The 19,872-nt window shown below is 35.6% G+C and overlaps 2 protein-coding genes across 3 annotated transcripts in view; one reads left to right on the top strand and one right to left on the bottom strand.

Annotated features, from left to right (window-relative positions):
- The window catches only part of LOC121418856, a 43,860-nt gene extending 39,149 nt beyond the window's left edge, over window positions 1-4,711 (top strand). For both annotated transcript variants that reach the window (XM_041613039.1, XM_041613038.1), the window contains 2 exons: window positions 3,746-3,908; window positions 4,330-4,711. In XM_041613039.1, the coding sequence (XP_041468973.1) occupies window positions 3,746-3,908; window positions 4,330-4,378 (212 nt within the window). In that variant the 3' untranslated portion in view covers window positions 4,379-4,711. The remainder of the gene's footprint in view (window positions 1-3,745; window positions 3,909-4,329) is intronic.
- A 3,323-nt stretch (window positions 4,712-8,034) lies between these two features.
- Window positions 8,035-14,842, bottom strand: LOC121418855 (leucine repeat adapter protein 25-like). Its single transcript, XM_041613037.1, has 2 exons — window positions 14,085-14,842; window positions 8,035-13,568 (listed from the first exon to the last, which is right to left on the bottom strand). The coding sequence occupies exons 1-2, from the start codon at window positions 14,361-14,363 to the stop codon at window positions 13,392-13,394; spliced, it is 456 nt and encodes a 151-aa protein (XP_041468971.1). The 5' UTR covers window positions 14,364-14,842; the 3' UTR covers window positions 8,035-13,391.
- Between the last annotated feature and the right edge of the window lie 5,030 nt (window positions 14,843-19,872).

Here is a 19,872-nt window from a genome sequence, read left to right as displayed (position 1 = left end):
TTTGTTAAGCCAAAATTAATATAGCCAGTGAACACCTGACACAGTTAATATTGATACTGACAATACCATTGGTGCAGATGGAATGGGATTAAACCATATGGGATGAGACCAAATTGCATTTTATCATTCTTATCCCCCACTAATTATAATAATTCAGCATCATTTTATACTATCAAGTTATTGCCTGTGTTGGCATTGGGAGCTTGGATGCGGTTCCAAACTAACCAGTATGTTTTCAAATTTATTTATACATCTGTGTTCTCCTTAAGTTTATTATGTCATCATCAATATTCCTATTTGTTCTTTAATACTCATTGCTAATTTGATATTGGTTGATTTGATACCAGTTTCTCTAAAGAATGGTGTAGGACCAAGTGCACCAAGTGGGAATTTGTTAAGTAACTGAAAATTTAAGTGGTAGAATTATTTTTCAAAAATGCTCATTATGCAAACTAGTTAGAACTGGTCCAGGGCACAAATATGGGACAAAACCAACTAAACATACTAAGACAAAAATATTAGACCAAGTTACAAATTAGATTAAAGTAGCTTATGAACCCTCAGGTAATTAACAATTCATCCCTTTGTTAGGAGTGTCTTAAGCATTTGCGAATCTGTTTTGCATGATTGATTGTTTTATTCGTTGTTATGCATTGTTTATCTTGTTTCATTTGGGTGTCATTAAAACAACATTGTTGGTGTGTAGTACATTGTAGATAAGTAAATCTTCTACTGTTGGATAATTCATTTTTTTCAATGTGCTTTAAATCTATTGAAGTATATTGGACCATTGATTGGTGTTGCTTTGAAGATTTGCATGTATTGGAAGCATTTTTCATTTGAAAGATGTTTTTTAACTGTCAAGGTCTCTTACTTTTTGACATAATTATTAACATCAGCATGTAAAATGATTGATGCACGTGCATATAACAGTTATAAATATACAGGTAAACTATGCTGTTTGAACAAGCCCACTCATACAGACCAATACATACCATATGATTCTCATCACGACAAATCGGTCAAGAAGGGTCTTGTTAAATGTCTGTTCGACAGAGCAGCACGTATTATAACTCACCCGCCTGAACTCCCGAAAGAAAGAGCACACATACGTGGCGCCTTATACAGCAACGGCTACCCACGCCGTTTTATCAAGAACACTTTCAAGAAAAAACAAACACCAAGGGATCAGAAGGTTTTCAAGACTTGTACAGTCTTGCCATACATAGATGGCCTTTCACAACAACTTAAACGCCGATTAGAAGGTCACGGTATCCGAACGGTTTTCCGCTCGGACACCACCTTACGCAAACAGCTTGTACGCCCCAAAGACCCTATCCCTGATCACAGACGTGATGGCGTAGTATACAACATTCCTTGCCAGGGATGTGACGGGTCTTACATCGGAGAGACAGCCCGACCGATAGTTGAACGCATTTCTGAACACAAGCGCGATGTTCGGTTACAGCGAACCGACACATCCGCGGTGGCAGAACATGCTTGGGAGAAGCAACACCACCCAGATTGGGAGGGTGTACATTGCATTGCCAAAGAAAGACATTGGTATACACGCAGGATTAAGGAGGCTATTAGTATACGTCTTTGTCCTAACAACTTCAACAGAGACAGCGGGATCGACATCCCCGATTTCTGGATGCGAACCATCCGACAGCACAATACCCCCTTACCTGGCAGTGCACGCCGACCCGATCGTTCCCGGCCCCGATCGAGGGACCGCTCAGCCAGTCAACCCCCGCCCACGGGAAACTAGCGAGCCCGCCAATTTTGGTCTCATTTGCATATTGCCGACCCACGGCGTATTTGCATATATTTTGCATAACTCCTGACCAATCACACAACGGATCAGTGCCCACCTATTGTTCTCGCGCTTGTGCGTACGGTCTTGGAGATTAGTATAAATACAGTACGATATCGGACAATCCTTGTCACTTGATAAAGAGTTGCAGCGGCACTCGAAAGCTCGTGAACTTGTAAGCTAGTGAACACTTTTTGCGAGAGTGATCACGAATTTCCTTGTTGACCATAGTAGATTGCGAGACAAATGAATACCCTCTAGCGATTATTTCAATCCGCAATAATGAACCTATTTAGTATTATTGAACGAACATATGGGCGCCCCGCCCTAAAGTTGACTCGAAGATACGAACGATGTAGTAAAAAGATTGCTCGATTTTCCAACCACTTGACCTTTCTTGTGCGTTGCATTAAAGCGTCAGTGGTTCCCAAAGACCTGCGGGTCAAACCTCCTATGAACACCAAAGGAGTAAGAAAGATAGCAGAAACGGCCGCCCTCCGTTTTCTAAAAGAACGCATCTTTCTTACTAGATGCACGATTGATTCGGCAAAGACAGAATACGAAACTTTGAAAGCCGATATCAAAGAGACTATGCAAGCCCAACATAGTACAGACATTCTGAAGGTTAATGAAAATATCTACGCAGATGTTTTCGCTAAATACAAGAAAAGGCAACAGGCTAAATTTGAAAAGTTGATACAACCCAAATCGAAGAAGGTCACCGCCTCATTAGCGAATGAGGATAAATGGGTTGTTAACCTATCCTCGAGACAGATCACCTCCACCGAGGAGCAATTGCTTAAGAAAGGCCTCGCCTTTGCCGTGTCACCCCAAAAATTGCCCATTACCGAGATAGTAGCTAAGGTCGAAACCGCGGTCAAGTTTATTGACCCAGTTTCGGCCGATGCCGCACATAAAGATGTAGATTCTATTCTACAGAGAGCACGTCTTCCAAGACCGAATACCACAAGAGAGATGCGTGATGCTCTTAAGACACTCAAGAATGATGATAGCATCACAACCCTTCCTGCGGATAAGGGTAGTGCCACAATCATTCTAGATAGTACCTCTTACGAAGACAAAATGACCGAGCTTCTGAGCTCTGGTCCGTATAAAATGCTAAAGAAAGACCCCACAGATCGAATGTGTCGCAAACTGACCAGTACGTTACTGACACTAAAGAAAGACAAAGTTCTAGATGAGGCTACATACAAAAAGATAAAGCCCACACAGAAACAGCCACCTAGAATATACGGGTTGCCCAAAATACACAAACCCGGGATACCTCTCAGACCAATAGTTTCATGCATAGGTTCTTTTGCCTATAACCTATCTTGTAAGCTAGTGAACACTTTTTGCGAGAGTGATCACGAATTTCCTAGAAAGCCAGTGAACACTTTTTGCGAGAGTGATCACGAATTTCCTTGTTGACCATAGTAGATTGCGAGACAAATGAATACCCTCTAGCGATTTTTTCAATCCGCAATAATGAACCTATTTAGTAAGATTTTATTGTTTAAACAAATTTAAAGGATAAATTTGATCTTTTGCTATTGCTTGATATCATTGAAGATTTGAAATCAAATATGAAATGTAATAGTGGTAATCTGGGGAGTGTATGTTATATGATTTATGCCATTAGTCAGTGACTTCCTTGACAATGTTTGTAAGGTAGTGAAATCTTTGGATCCTATTGGCCGAGGGGAAATTTGTGAATGAAAATCATTAACAAGAAACTCCCCTTGACTGATTGAAGAAGGGAGTGTTACATTAACTAAAAGGAATATTTAAAAACTTATGTTAAGATTGTTGAATTATACACAGATTTAGAATCATTGCAGAAAAGAAACTTGAAATATATACATTCACTTGGCAGTAAGGACCATTGAGTAATAATACATACTCTAAAAATTATGTGTATCCCTTCAGACACACTGACTGTTGAGAAACCAGAACTACCGAAGGAATTGAAGAAGAAAAGAAACAAGGAGCAGACTAAAAATGGAGAGATGCCGTCTTGGGCGACAAAGTTTCTCCAATCTAATAACATCAAGGCATCCATGGATCTTGGCTCTAATGACGCTCAGTCTGGGTGAGTTCCTGCATTTTTATTCCACTGGGGAAAAAATGATACAATTTCATCATCACTTTTACAAAAATATGTTCTCAGTGAAACTAGATTTTTGTAACTGGTCATACTTTGGTAGCAAAATGTGATATAGGCACTTTAACAATGAAGTTAGACTGGACCAATTTCTGTCTGCTTTTATGTTTTCTTTCCTGTATAATAAGCGAAATACCATTTTAAGTCAGGGATTTCTAATATATATATAGTATTCTGTATTGGAAATATAAATGACTTTCAATTTGAATTAGCACATCTGGGAAAATATATTGCTATAATGATAGTAGAATGCCATATTTTCTGTTTCATAGTTTTATAGTCAAGACCAAAGAAATAATGCAGTAGATGTCAGCTAGCATTTCTAACATTTTATTTTTTCCTGGTCTAGATCTTCAGATGAGAAAGAAAAACCTGCCGTTGCAGAAGATCAAGTATAGCAGACCTCGTCTTAAAGCTAATTAAGGATTCAGATGTAGATTGCAATTGAAGTCACAAATGCTATTAAAGAATTACATGTATGTGATGTGGGGAGGGGTGATAGGCACAAAAGAAATCAGACGAAACTACACATTTATAGGTGCCTTTGAAATGTTTTTAGAAAATAGATATTCAGTTTGAGGAATGACTTTTTCTCCTTTATTTTGGAGACTGGAAATTGCTTTCTGGGACTCTGAAAGTCCACTCATGTCCATTTACCTTAGATTATGTCAATTGGCTATAATTTTCATATCTTCTCAAATTTGTGAAACTACTGATTCGGTATTTTTACATCAATATGGCAAAAATTCTTTCAATTGTTATTTTTTAAATGTTATCAAGTATTATTAATGAACAATGTGGTAATTTGTAAATAGTACAGTTATCTCAGTGATACATTAATGAATGAAAATTACTGCATGTTGTAAAAGACCTGTGATTATGATTCGATAGTCCTGCGTGATTGTAATCTGTTCACATTTTTAGTTCATTACTTGTAAATTAATTAGAGCTGTTCCTTTATTGGATATATCGTTGCACGCACCACGAACCGTCCTCTCTGCGCACTTCGATGCGAAAGTTAAGCGCACTGTATCTATTCCACAAACCGTCCTCTCTGTTACGTTGCCCACTGTGGTGTAAATAATTAACTTCAAGAAAATATAAAGATACGGGATGAAACTTTGGAACCTGAACTTTTTAACGAAGACACTGGTAAATAATTTGCTCTCCTAGTAGATGCACTTATTGCTGGTTTGAAAAAAAACTTTTCTTTAAATGCGTTTTCTGCAAAAGTAACTTTCGCATAGAAGTGCGCAGAGAGGACGGTTCGTGGTGCGTGCGACGATTATGACATTTGTTATCTAAGTGATAATCTTGGTATTTGATCCAATGATTTTCTAACCTTTATATGATTGGATGTTTTGAAGCAGATATAAATGATGTAGTGATAATATGCAATGATTATGATCCAGTGATAGTGTGTGATTTTTTAAAGCAATGATGAAAGGATTTTGTAATGATTTAACAATGTGCTGCATTGAAACCATGTGAATGATACAGTGAAAATCTTCCTTTTCATGCAAAGCTAGCATATTTTTAAATGATCCAATTGGAGAATACCCTGCAATTTTGGGATTTGAGAACTGCATTGAAATGAAACATGAATTTAAGTGTAACTTGTTTTTTATAGCTTTGTGATAAAACTATACATTGTATATATGGTTTTGTAAAGAATAAATCTCTATTATGCCTTCTTTATTCCATCCAGCATTCCATTCAGAATATTCAGTCCAGCCTATATTCACGTGTGCTTCTTTCATTGTAAGATATTGAACTTACTTGGTTATGAACTATGATGTATAAAACAATATCAATTAAACTGCATTTATAAATTTGTAAGATATATATGCAAAATGTTTTAAATGGATGTGGTTTGTACATTTTGTGTTTTTCTATTATAAATTAATGAAGATATTGTGATTTGATGACTTTCTGACTTCCGGTCTTTCAAATGAATTTGTATTTGAACATTTGCAATGAACATTCCCTGGTAGCAATATTCATATACCTCCTTAAATAATAAATACAATGATCATACCTCTTTATGATGCTGATGATGACAGTGTTGATGCTTTTTTTCTATAATTTCACATCTAGTTTGTTAGTCACAAAAATCAGTCATATATGTAAAATTATTGTACAAGTTATGAGAATATTTTTCTTCATGGATAAGATTGATTCTGGGTTTTAGTGTGGTATGTACACGTTTGGTTGAACAGGGGGTACTGTTTGTAAGAGTTTGGATCAGATCCAAAATGGTCTTGAGACATGAAGGCTTGTGATTGAAGAGAAGGAGAGATTATCATTAATTATTTTATGCACAGCTGTATCAGTTAATGTTATTCTCTTACAAATATCTACTTGTTATACCATACATTGACATATCCCACATAGAACTTCCTAAATTCAGTCCTGATAAAATGATTTGCAAAATATGTAGTTTCATTTCAAACTGAATACTACTAAGATAAAAGGTAGCATGCTCAATTTTCCAAGTATTATTTCAACATCGTCAGCATACGTGTCCACATTATTGTTGAATTAATACGTTCACTATATGTATACAACTGTTCTGTTGACAACTGCTTGAGAAGTGCTTAACTGTTAATGTATAAAGAATGAATATTTTGTCTACCCAGATGCTCTGATGCCTCAATTATAATTTTAATTCCTTTGAAAAAAATATTTTTCCACCTGAATTACATGGAATATTCAATTATGATGAATAAAAAATTGGTCTGTAGTCCCATTCCAACACATTACTTCTCCAAGTTAACATATTTTTGATATATTTTCAAAAATGAGCCTCAATTCTCATAATCTATTTTTGTACATTGCTTGTTGCTATGTCTGCTAAACCTTTTTCATTTTTCTTATCAGGTTTTTAAAAAATATCTTTAACTTTATGACCATTATCAGTTCACCGTCAGATTTTATTTATGAAATAACCTACCAATTTATCACCCAAACCTTTTCTATAAATTGAATATTTACAACCTTCCTTTTGATTCAACAGGGATTGCATAGTGTACATTGCATGTAAATTTTTTATTAACTTTTTATTTTTAGATAAAGTATGATGAATGCAGACTTAATGGGGAATTTCCTCTTGCTTCCCCCAATGATCAAAGGTACTTTAACAAGACACAAAATGTAAATATGTAACTGAAGAATAAATCTATCATGTTGATATCAGTAATGGTTGTACTTGTCCATTTGTGTGACACTATAGAGCTTTCAAACATCTGCATAGTAATTTTATATCTGAGCCTGTAGGGTGACATCAAGATAATGTGTATGTTACGTGCATGTGAGCCATGTAAGGTGTGCGCCTGCGCTGTAATAATTTACATCACAATTACATAGCCACAATTATTTCTCAAAGATCACTAATAAATTGAAATCCTTGTGACAAGCAAAAAATTGCTCCATAATAATACATGTAGATTGAATTAAACATTTTACAGCTGCAGGTAATAATATTGATTAGCAATTTTCTGGAAATACCACACATTTCTCTCCCTCAGTAGACTCTCATTGACCTAGTCAAGACTTGTGGCAATATGGAACTACTTTGGGAAATATGAGACTACTTTGGGAATGTATGGTTTCTCCCTCAAAGCCAGTCAATAACGGGGCCATCGAATTTCACCCCAGAGCCTCACAAGGTTAGAAACAAACATTTGAAGAAAAGTTTTAAAAAGTGAAAAAGGAAAGGAAAGAGAAAATGCTTTCTCATTTTCCTTTTTCTTCCCCCCCCCCCCCCTCTTCCAGTTATTGTTTTTCTGGATTTCTCTGGCCGTGGGTGGCAAATATGTTGACAAGAAATAACATGCATCAAATAAATTTAGAAAATTTCAGTTTCCATTAATATCAACCTTGCTCCAAATTATCTTGATGTCACCATGGTGCACTTATAACTTTCATACTCAAAATCTCTCTCCCCAATCATCTCCAATTACATTGTTCTCTTTCAACTCTCACTTCAATCCCCTACATGAATGTTTAATTCAAGAGTAACATGTAATCAAAACACACAGACACGTTTTCAATGCTTCCAAAGAATTTGTATTTGGTTTCCATTAATACCAACCTTGTATGAACACAATAAGGCAGAGTTGTGAAGTATTAGTACTGCAATCTAAACTACTACTCACATCTAGAGCATCAACTGAACCAGGGGCAGTTTCACAAAATTGTTTTCAAGACTTCCAAGTCATAACATCTTACAGAGAAATGTGTTAACATGTTTCTCTTTACACTCAGACTAGCAGGGATTTCATGAAATGGGAACTATGTCACTCTAGGCTTTCATTAAATGAATGTACACAAGTAATCAAACACTTATTCCTATCAATTTGCAAGGTAATGTCAAAAGACTATCAATTAACAATTATGTAATACATGTAAACTGCTATGTGCTGATAGTTTTGTTCAATAAATATGAAGAATAAAATTAAAGTACTGGGGCATTAATAAATGCAGATCAAACAATACATTACTGAGTTATCACATTCTGAAATTCATCAGAGATTATCAAATATAGACAAAATGGATTTTAAATCAGATGTGTCATATTTCAAACTTAAGTTTGCCTTTTCAAGATATATTTCTGATAACACAAAGAGATGATAAGAATGATGGTAAAGGTGGTATATGGTGGTGCTGGTGATGATTGATTGATGATGAGGAGGAAAGATGGTGGTAATTGTGATGATGGTGGGGATGATGATGGTGGTGATGATGATGATGACGATGATGGTGATGATGATGATGGTGGTGGTGATGATGATTGATTGATGATGATGAGGAAGATGGTGGTAATTGTATTGATGGTTGTCATTTGAGTCAATCAACTTTGAATGGTACAATGTAACTTTCAACATCAGGGAGTTCCTTCTTATTCAATTGATTGTATTGCAAATAACTTACACAGCTACAAAACATCTATGTACATATTACACATTTCATTGTACAAGATGTCGCAAAAAATAAGCAAATATTCCTTCTTTAATACCAATCTAATATTGCAACATTTTGTCTTGATTTTGAAGAATGTCGGGATGACTTTACATTACACAATTGTGATACAAAGTAATGACTCATTGCTTCAATGACACACTAGACGAGTGCTAACAAATATTCAAACCGGTCAATGAGGCAGCAAATATGTGCTACAAACTATTGGTGACTTCACATTAAACTCCTTATTCATACTAACACTACATAAAGATGTTTTGATATAAAAAGTTATTTTGATATAACAAGCCAATTTCACAAGTCTTCCATGTACGGGCATGCATAATACTGTCAAGTTAATGACCCCTGAAGCCCGACTGACTGGCAACCCATACATGTACCTCAAATGGTATGCAGACAGGATGTAATTGAGCCACATGACCGAGACAAGCATCTGATGTGTTAACCATGCTCATGAAACAACAGATCCCAAGCTACATGTACATGTATTTTATGAATTATGTGTTAAAAGTCACAGTAACAAAAATGGCACTTGCACTTTTCTTGAATAAACAGTTTGGGAAATACTGCTTTTTGATGGCCAAAAGCAAAAACCCCAAAAGGCCTTATCAATATGTGTGGTGTAAAGAATGGTATTCATCAACACTGAAATTATATCATATGTATTTTGGCTAATGATTATGTGTATATACGTTCAATGCAAACATTCAAATTGATGCTAGGAAGGTGCTCTTTCTCAGTGAGAAAACATGAAATTCCCTTTTTTGTTGCAGAAGGTCAGATGAATAGGGGGGGGGGGTGTGAAGGAGGAAGAGTTCCAGACCATGTAAGTTGATAAAACTACCATTAAGAGAAGAGAGAGAGACGGCAAAATAGTCAGGCATTTCTTATTGCCTTAAACTTTAATCGTGAATCAGTTTGGCGCAACAAAAGAACTCATACACATAGCCAAGTAACAAATAATTTCAAAATTCATGTAGAAAGGCACATGTCAATTCCACTTTTGTCACAGACAAATATGATTTGTTATTCATGAAAATTATTCTTTCCAAATATTAATGCAATTTTGGGTAAAAAAATCTAATAAGGTTAATAGTAACATAACAAAAATGTTTTGCCAAAAGAAAACTGTTTAAAAGTTGAAGATATAATTTTCACTGTTTTTCAGTTTAAATTTTAAACTGAAAAACAGTGAAAATTTAAAAAATGATGGCAGTATGGTAATGCAGTTACCTGCATGTGCTTTTCACTTTAAATTTTCAAGTTAGTATGATCTTTAAAAGTTCCTTGTACAGAAATAACAATGAAAAGTTTTCTTGACCATCAAGGCAAGGACAAGAATTTCACTATGTTCAGAAAATGCAATTTGTACCAATTCCATACTACTTGTTAAACCAGGCTGATTGAATCTATACATGTAGTTTATAAACCAACATGTTTTTATGAATGGCTGTCATGCATACCATACATGTAGACACAGTTTTGCGGACAGACACATGCAACAAATGACAAATCTTTTTTTTCACCCGGTGAGTCAATTTGCATGTCACAGGTTGCTTGCAAAAATCCTGTGGAGTCAAAACTTTTTTCTGAAAGACGTAGCAAAATAAATTCAATATTGTGCATTCAGGAGCTCTGACATCCATTACCAATACATTGGTGGTTTATTTGTCTTTACAAGACTTATCTCCATGACACTGATCATTAAACACAATCAAGAAACAAATCAAATGTAACTGTAAGATCAACATCTATTAAAATCTTTGTGTAAAAGGCACCTGGTCACTGTAGATAATACCCTGTACCTTCATGTTTTTCAGCCAAAATATGAGCAACGTTGCACAATTTACATGACACATTTCCTGTTTTTCTACATATCTCCTTCCTGATGCCAACTTCCCTATTAATCCTGAAATTAAATTTACTGACCTCACCTATTGCAATCTGATTGATAATACCAAACTACACAATACTTGGCAAGAAGCTTCATCTTATTAATGAGTTGGACAAACAAATGGCATATCTGGACAGTATTTTTATGTTGGCACATTCCAATGTACAAATCATTATTTAACAAATTGTTCCATAGTAAAAGATTGCTCAAAGAAATGGCATGGCTGAACTATAGAAATCAAACGATACAAAAAAATAGATTTTCAAACCAAAACAATGAACCACACATAGGAAAGTAAACAAACAATAAACTTGTTACAAAACAGTGTTACACGTAAACAACACCCCATGGCAAGTGATTATCAAATGTATAATACTGTTGATGACTTTTGTAAGTACTTTTTAAAAAGATACAGAAAAACTAAAAATTATTAGCCAATAGAATGCACACTTGAATTCCTGAGAATGGATATTCTTTAATGAGCATTCTATTTTTTATATTCACATTTTTAATATTTTTGCTTCTGTACACATCTTTTTTCTTAATCATATTCCTTATGATATGCTAAACAGTTTGTTTCCACAAAATACCATCACTTGGCAAGGCACAACAGTTTTAGCTTTACAAGCAAGGTTTACCAATGATTCTTACATAACAAATGAATGATTAATCTTATTTTCTTGCACAACCTGATTACATTCATGTACACTGGCAAGAAACAAGAACAGAACATATTTTACACATCTACAAGAGTAAAGTGTCTAGGAGTACAAATGAGTTGATAACTTTCCTTTTTATATTCAACTTATCCTTTCATACATGAAAGAAGCTACAAAGTACAATGTACATTCCATATTCACACACTGAGAATAAAAGGTGAGAGAGGGACCATCTTTGATAATATGAAACAAGCAAGTTGTATTCTACTTAAATTGCCAAAGGATAGAAAGAAAATCAGATTTTGGGTAATGATGGAAATGATTTTACTAACTGCCATTAATTCACAACTTGTAGCTTTTGTTCATCCTTTCAACCTAAATCTTAGGTTGAACAAAAACATTGAATAAGAAATTAATTAAGAACCATATCAAGAAACAACAAATTTTACAATGCAGTTAGAAAGAACCCACACTTTTCAAAGGTTCAGTAAACCTAATGTTGGATTACAACAGAACTTGATGTTTGTTGTATAACACTACATTATCCTCTGTAAATTTTAAGGAAATATTGTGTAAGCTTTACACAGACTTTTGTGTTGTTCAACCCATCTGACATGTACAAGTTCCCTCTTTACTCAATATTGGTTCAGACCAAAAAGTATATTTTTTATCTTAAATTTAATTCAACCAGTGATTGAAATAAATATGCACCTGTTGTGGGCTCGTATCTCAAGGTGGAATTACTTTAACTATCTTTTCCATCACACAACCAAAGTTTCGTAAAATCAGTACTTTATTTAGTGAAACTAGGCTGCCATGGACATAAATAATCTTTACTCTTTACTTCATGCAATTGCAAAATCATTAAATGATTCTTAAATACACTGTACAGCAAAAAGCTTTATCTGAAATGCGTGCAACATTGACATTTCTCCTTATATTCAACAAATGATTTTTATTCATCAGGCATGCAAAATTCATTCACGTGTCACTTGAGGCATAAAAGCAAATTTTAAGCAAATCCCTTTGACTTGCAGCAGTCTGCATGAGTCTTATTCTTACTGTCAATGAGTATTTCTTCAAAAATTCAGTATTCAACCATACCATATTTTAATTTTCCCACTTCAAAACAAATTGCAAAACAGTAGCTATCATTGTAGTTATGACACTTTCACAAAATTTTGAACATTGCTCAAATAGTGAAAGGTAATTTTTCTGGACATCCAATAAGAAAAACTGAACACACTGATTCTTTCACACTATTTTTCTTCATCAAAAGGTCATATAGTTTGCTCATGCTGGAAAGTATCTTGGCCTAGGACTAGGCTTTAAGACTAGGTCTACCAGGACTCAAGGCCTTGATTAGGTCCATACAACTGTTCTACTTCATAATAAATCACTATCAATTCAAAGTACACACGACCCCAACATATGCAAAATTTAATAGTGATGTAAGATTCACCATACACTGTAGGTCCCTCAGAGAGGACCTCAAGCTGTAGGTCCCCTAATTGCTAGCAATCAGGTAAGAATCATCAACATATTACAAAAATAATAAAATGTTGTTAAAGTGATTCATGGAGACCCTCTTCTGTTCTCTTGAAAAGGATACTTTTTGTATGGTTTCCATCCTTTGGTGCAAACTATCTTGGTTCCGACTTCCATCATTTGGTGCTGACATGAATATCAATAGTAAAAACACTTGACCAAAACACATTCATCTCTCATCTCTTTGTAACCTTTGAAATTGGTTACAGACAGACCACATGTGTATATCCAAGGGTATAAATTGTTTTTCCATGGGTTGTTCATCAAGCACAACTAGTTAGCTTTCATCTTGGTTCTTGGTCTATGCTAATAGTGGGACTAGGTCCACAGTTAATCCTCCATTTGTTCTTCATCTAGAGCCGATAGTTGGCTGAGCTGAGAGTCATCAGGGTCCAGATCCGAAGAGCTATCAACCACCTTCTCCATGTCTGACTTATAATCTTGGATGGATTCATTTAAAGACCATAGCTCACTCAAGAGAGATACATCCAGCTGACGAAGACCAACCTGTCAATGAAATCATCCAGAAATATTCATGATTATGAATTTATGAATATATATAATAACCATAATAATCATAATAAAAATATGGTGAAAATGAAATAATGATGTTGAATAAATGATAAACATCACCACCACTATCATCATCATCACCACCACCACCACCACCACCATCACCATCATCACCATCATCACCACCACCATGAATAAATTATAAGGATAGAAATAATGATTTATAAGGCTACAAGCCTGAATGATTATTCTTGATGGATGATATCTTTTTAAGGTGGAAATTAAGTGTCACAAAAATAATTTCAGACATTGTAGAGGCCAAAAATCATATTAGGAATATTTGGTCCATCATCCTTGTTAGCATTACATCAATTACAAATTAAATTTATTACTAATGGAATTCTTCTCAAAAGGATTTAATAGCCTACTATACGTATTCACAATTTTTTATGTCACATTGTTTTATATTCAATATCATTACCCCCTTGCCAATTTTACTCAGAAGCTTACCATTTCTTTTCTAAGCAAGGCCAATGCAGCATCTAGATTTCCTCTTGGTATTTCAATGCGCTTCCTCTTTTTCCGTCCTCCGCTCTTATGGACATGGCTCGGAGAAAATCCAGCTGCCAGACTGTCCTGTATGTTCGTTTGGTGGGCTAAAATTCTACCCATTTCTCGGCTAGTTCCACTGTTGGCATTCAGAAGCCCACTCAAGCTCTTCGGGAGTGCAGGCAGATCTGGTTTCTGGTTCGAATTTGGATCCATTTTGGGTTTCAGAATTAGAGACATTGATTTGAACTTTGTGTGGGAATAGACCAAGAAAGTATACTCTTAAAATCAAACGAGTCGGAAGAAAATATTATCCTCAACGTTAGAGATAATTTTTGTCCTCATGTAAGACTAAGAACAAAACAAATGACAAAGATATTGATTCTATATTGATTTGTAATTAATGTTTTTGACAAAAAGTATTATAGAAATTATTCTTGGGCCCATAGGTAGCATAGGCTGTAGACCTACTATTTGTATGAACTAAACATCAATGGTCGGAACATTCATTCTTTCTGTTCATTCTAAACTCTGCACTCGCACTGAAGTCAAACAAATTTCGGCATGGATCAAAATACCACAAGATGCATGTTCAGCCCGCTAGGGACGAGTCTTGTCACGGTTCCGTAGATGATGTCTCCCGGTGATGCTGGCTCTGCTCTCTGCGTTGCACGGTGAATGATCAGATTCTGAAGTCCGAGTATTAAATAGCATAGGCTGTGGTCGAGTAAAAAATTCAGGTTTTTTAAAGTCGTAAACCTAGCATTCCTTTAGAAGTAGGGTGTATAAATCGTGAAATGAAGCGAAAGACAGCATGAGACAGGTGTGACGCAATTGTGTCTCTATTATAAACACACGGTTCTCAATAGTAGGTCACTGTCGCTGCTTCTCGCATGAATTTTTCACCAACGAACGTAGAGGGCAGCAACACACAAGCGTGTTGCTCTAAGGAAGGTTAACTCCGCTCGAATTTTGTGACCACTCTAAAAAATAAGGGGGACTTTTCGGAAATTTGTCGAGTTGATTTTTTTTCATTTGTTAATTTCAAATATTTTTTAATGAACAATTATTAGATCGGTTATTCTGGGTAGAAATATTAAAAATATTAATTTTAATTTTAAAGAAATTATTTAGCTTAAATAATCATGATTTTGACATTTTTTCTCATTTTGGAATATTAAGTCTATGACGAGGATCCCTCTTATCTCTTATTTTCCTCTGCTGAATTTCGCTGCACCACTAATAAATGCATAGACAACCACCGTAATAATCGAGGTCATTTTTCTGGCCTGGGTGCGCCGAGTCTGGGCCGGTCGCGTAGCTAACTAGTGACGTTGATGATGCGCTGGGGCTTCAGTCGACTCGTCATAGATCTTCTAGCAACATAGACAATGACATCTAATTTGCCTGGTCTGATTTGAAGTGCAATTGCTTCAGGGCTGATGTTTATCAACGATGATTGTTCAAGGTCAGATTTCAAATTTTAAATTGCATTTGACTTTTAAGTCTATAAATCTTAATAGAAGAAGCTGCATCCCCGAAATCCGGGTCTAATTTCAACTTCGAGTCCGAGACTATGGACGGCGAAAAAAAACCCCATGCATCGGATGCATTGCATTGGCTGCGCGCTGCGCTGCAGCTGAGCTGCACAGCCATGCAGGCGCTGCGTCGCGTCGAAGGTCGATAATCATTGAGCAACCAAACTTCCAAAGCCAAATTAAAGCTTGAATAAACGGCCACCTATTCACATTTTCCCTGGTTTTCTTCAATAATTTCTAAGAAAATCAGCCAATTGAGGGAAATTGATTGCAATGTTACATCGTTTGCAGAGTGCCATCATCGACATTCGTTTTGCGTTAGAAACCTTAGTTATAGATCTAGGCCTAGACTAGAAATGGGGGCTAGATAGATTAGACCATCTTAATTTCTGATTTTGGGTAGAAAGTAGACTTGATAGACAGCATCCATATCTTAATTTGACCATTGATTCTGTGCAATCAATGTTTAAATACTTTTACATAATTTGTTTGCCATATTGCAATTGGTAAATTTTCATGGGCCTGCATGGCCTGGGCTTGGCTGGCAGAACGCGTTTTTTTTTTTGGATAAATTTCGAAAGTGAAAGAGCAAAGTGACTGAGCTCGTCGTGATTTTATTTTTATGCATTTTCTGACTGAATTTTAAAGATTTCATGCCTAACGCTAATGCCTAACGGTAACTTGTCAACCATATAATCTTCTAGTTCTAGATCTAGACTTTACCCTGTATGTAGGCATTTAACGGACTAAAAAATCATAACCTCCTAGCGGCTAGCCCATGCAGACTGGCCTTAATTGAACCAAACTTAGCTTGCATGGACCAACCCTCAAATGGTCTAGATTTAGGCGTCCTATACTATAAAGACAATGTGGAATTCGTCTGTTTTGAGTTGATTATTATTTTAGTATTTTTTTATTGTTGCATAGACTCATACCAACTCATACCAACAAGACGTGCTAGATCTATATATATTCTAGATCTACTTAGATATCCAGTGTGGAACAACATCTTCAACAAACAGATAGAGACTGGTCAAAGCATTTGTCTACAGTCTAGTTAGACAAATAAAGTTTTCTAGATCTTTAGACTTGGGTCTATCGATCAACTAGACAGGAATAACCATCGTTTCTGGGGATTTATTCAACAATTTCTGACATTTTACTTTAATCTCCATCGGTGAGTGAGCCAGCGCAGTTCAGCAGAGCAACCAAAATACAGAGACTGAAGCTTTTGGTCTATCGATCAACATGATCAAGATCTATGTTAGATGTAGACTTCACTTATTACTGATTGGAATGTATTTCTAAATTTATAAGTTTTGGGGAAAATGGTGAAAAGAAATGATAACATACTACTGATAGATACGTGAATTATTTTTTTAAATACCCATTGGCATTGCTGCCTGCTCTAATAAATAAATAAATAAATGAGTCACGGCCTATATGGACTGCAGATAAATGCTGATCGACGCCTAGCAGAACAAGTACGTACCAGTGCTAGACTAGGGGGTTGAAATCTAAGCAGACGACGGAGCATAATGTAGCTTAAGCATAGAATGATGATGGGTTCAGCGAAGAGCCCAGAGAAAATAAGGGGGACATATTCAATCCCGAAATGCTTTGCGAGTGGTCACAAAATCGTCTCGGCGCAAATCACCTAAGTCAGCCGTCTGGTGAAATCGCTGATAACAACAATCACCGATTTGGTAATTATTTTAGTTTCCTGAAACTTGCATTTGTAAAGTTTTAAATATCAAAGTATGTTTTCATATTTATGTATATCCCTCAACATATTTTTTAATGTTATCTTTGATATCGTTGTAGTCATATTCTTTCATATTCGTTTCTTGATCACTACTAATTTGTTGTTGTATTGGATCGGCATTTGATTTCGTTGTCATGAACAATAAAATATGCGCGCAGCTCAGTTGCATGCGCGTATCGAGTTGACCTTCCTTAGAGCAACACGCTTGTGTGTTGCTGCCCTCTACGTTCGTTGTTTTTCACATACCGATGATATGATGTGACCGCATCCAAATCTCTCGTACCGATACGATATCGGGCATGGCATAGTCTACAAATGTAGACCCACATCTGCAGTGTGTGTACCTTAGCTGATTCAACGAGTCTGCATAGCAGACTAGGTCTACTGAGGCTGCAGAAGTCTGAAATGGCTCGCTACGCTCGTCCTTTCAGGCTGGTTTGCTTCGCAAACCAATAGCAGATCCTACCTCATGAGCCATTCAGAGTCTGCATAGCAGACTAGGCATGGCATGCGCACCGTGCACGAACTGGTACTTTTTTATGCGTGCATATCCGTGATATAGGTCTCATGATTACTTCCGGTATATGGATGCCGGTGGATGCCTTTGGTTTTGGTAGCTAGCATCACTTTGACTTTTAGCCCTCAAATCTATAGGGCCTACGAGGGGCCTATATATTTTTTTCTTCAAATATTATAACTCTTTTAAGATGATCCGGGGGATGATCATTCTTTATTGAGTGTGATATTCATTGAATGTTATGCCCACATTTCGTACTTATTTTGCAGGTCTACTGATATCAAAAGCTTAGGCGGTCTATATAGCGGCGACACATAGGCATATGCCGTGACATCCCCCCAAACTTTGACTCCGGCTTTGACTTGGCCAAAGAAATAAAAATGAAGATAAATCAAAACACACAATGGGGATACATGCAAGCAAAGGAACGGAAACAGATAAGCAGATATGATAAGGGAGCTCTAGAAGGAAAGGAAGCAAAAGACGGGGAAATAGTAGAAATATTTCACACAAAAAAAATGATGAAAGGGAAAATCTGAAGGAAACGGATTATAGAAATGAAGAGAAAATGCAAATCTAAGGAAATATGAAACTATGGATAATATAATAAAAGTAATAAGACATGAAATGAATAAAAATCAAATTTCTTATACAGGTCTAAATGAATTTTTAGTATGGTTTTCAAATAGCGTGTTTGGTAAAGTTATCTTAGGAAAGGTTTTAATCTGGGTCTCGCGATTTCCTTATTATACAATAATCAAGTTCCCCTTCTATCTACGTCAACCACACTTCCTCTTTTGTCACCGCTCTCTTTCCTTGTCTCTCTTTCATGTTATCTCCACCCCCTAAACCTATCTCTTTTATCTATTTTACAATATATATTTCTATTTTTTTCATCTACTTATAGGCCCTTGGATCTCAAAAAGTAGAAAAGCTTACGCCTGATAATCTTTGAAATAATCTTCTGAACTTTTATTTGAATCTTTTACACAACTGCTGGATATTTTAGACTCAGATATCTCCATCTCTTTTTTTTCGAATTCCTATTCAAAACCTGTTGTGAAATCACTATTCATTTTTAAAAATTTCATAAGAATGAACAAATATGCTTTATATATTCATTCTTTCATTTTTAAAAATTTCATAAGAATGAACAAATATGCTTTAATTCATTCTTTCATTCATTGTTCATCCAGACATTCTTTTTTCATCATTCATTCATTCGTTCTTTCTTTCTTTCATTCATTCGTTCGTATATTCATTCGTTCGTATATTCATTCATATATATATTCATTCATTATTCCTTAAAGCACCTTCTTATACCCTACATCAAATCTTAATTTATTACATAACGCTTAAATATACTAGATCCAAAACTTTGATATCACACATAGATTTTATTCATATACATGTAGTAGCTATATACAGCAAGAAAAATACAATTAAGTCAGTAATTATATAATATGATGCACATTGAACAAACTTCTTGACTTCTACCCCATTCCAGTAGTGAGATTACACTGATCACTTCTCCAAAAGAAGTGATTGAAAATCAAGAGGTCAAATGCTGCACACTATCATCACCAAAATGTGTTTTACAGCAACAAATTCATACTTTATTTCAGACATATGACAAATTTCCATACCATGTGGATAAATTTTCATGGAATTTCTATGGAATCTGCTCAGAAATGCTAAGATTTCTTTGAGAATCAAATGGTCACAGTGAGATACAGGTGGGGAAAGTGTCTGCTCACCCTTCCTCCAAAATGGTTCATGTAGAAGATTTGATGGATTGTAAAATTCAGGCAGTAAACATATATGCCCCCAAGACTGTCAGATCAATTATACATCACACACTTATCTTCTAAACATGTTCAAATGATGACTTGTGACCTTTGGCCTTGGGATGCCCAAATTAAATCAGAT

Source organism: Lytechinus variegatus, chromosome 7 (assembly GCF_018143015.1).
Source record: "Lytechinus variegatus isolate NC3 chromosome 7, Lvar_3.0, whole genome shotgun sequence".
Taxonomy (NCBI): domain Eukaryota; kingdom Metazoa; phylum Echinodermata; class Echinoidea; order Temnopleuroida; family Toxopneustidae; genus Lytechinus; species Lytechinus variegatus.
This window is presented reverse-complemented; position numbering and strand designations above follow the sequence as displayed.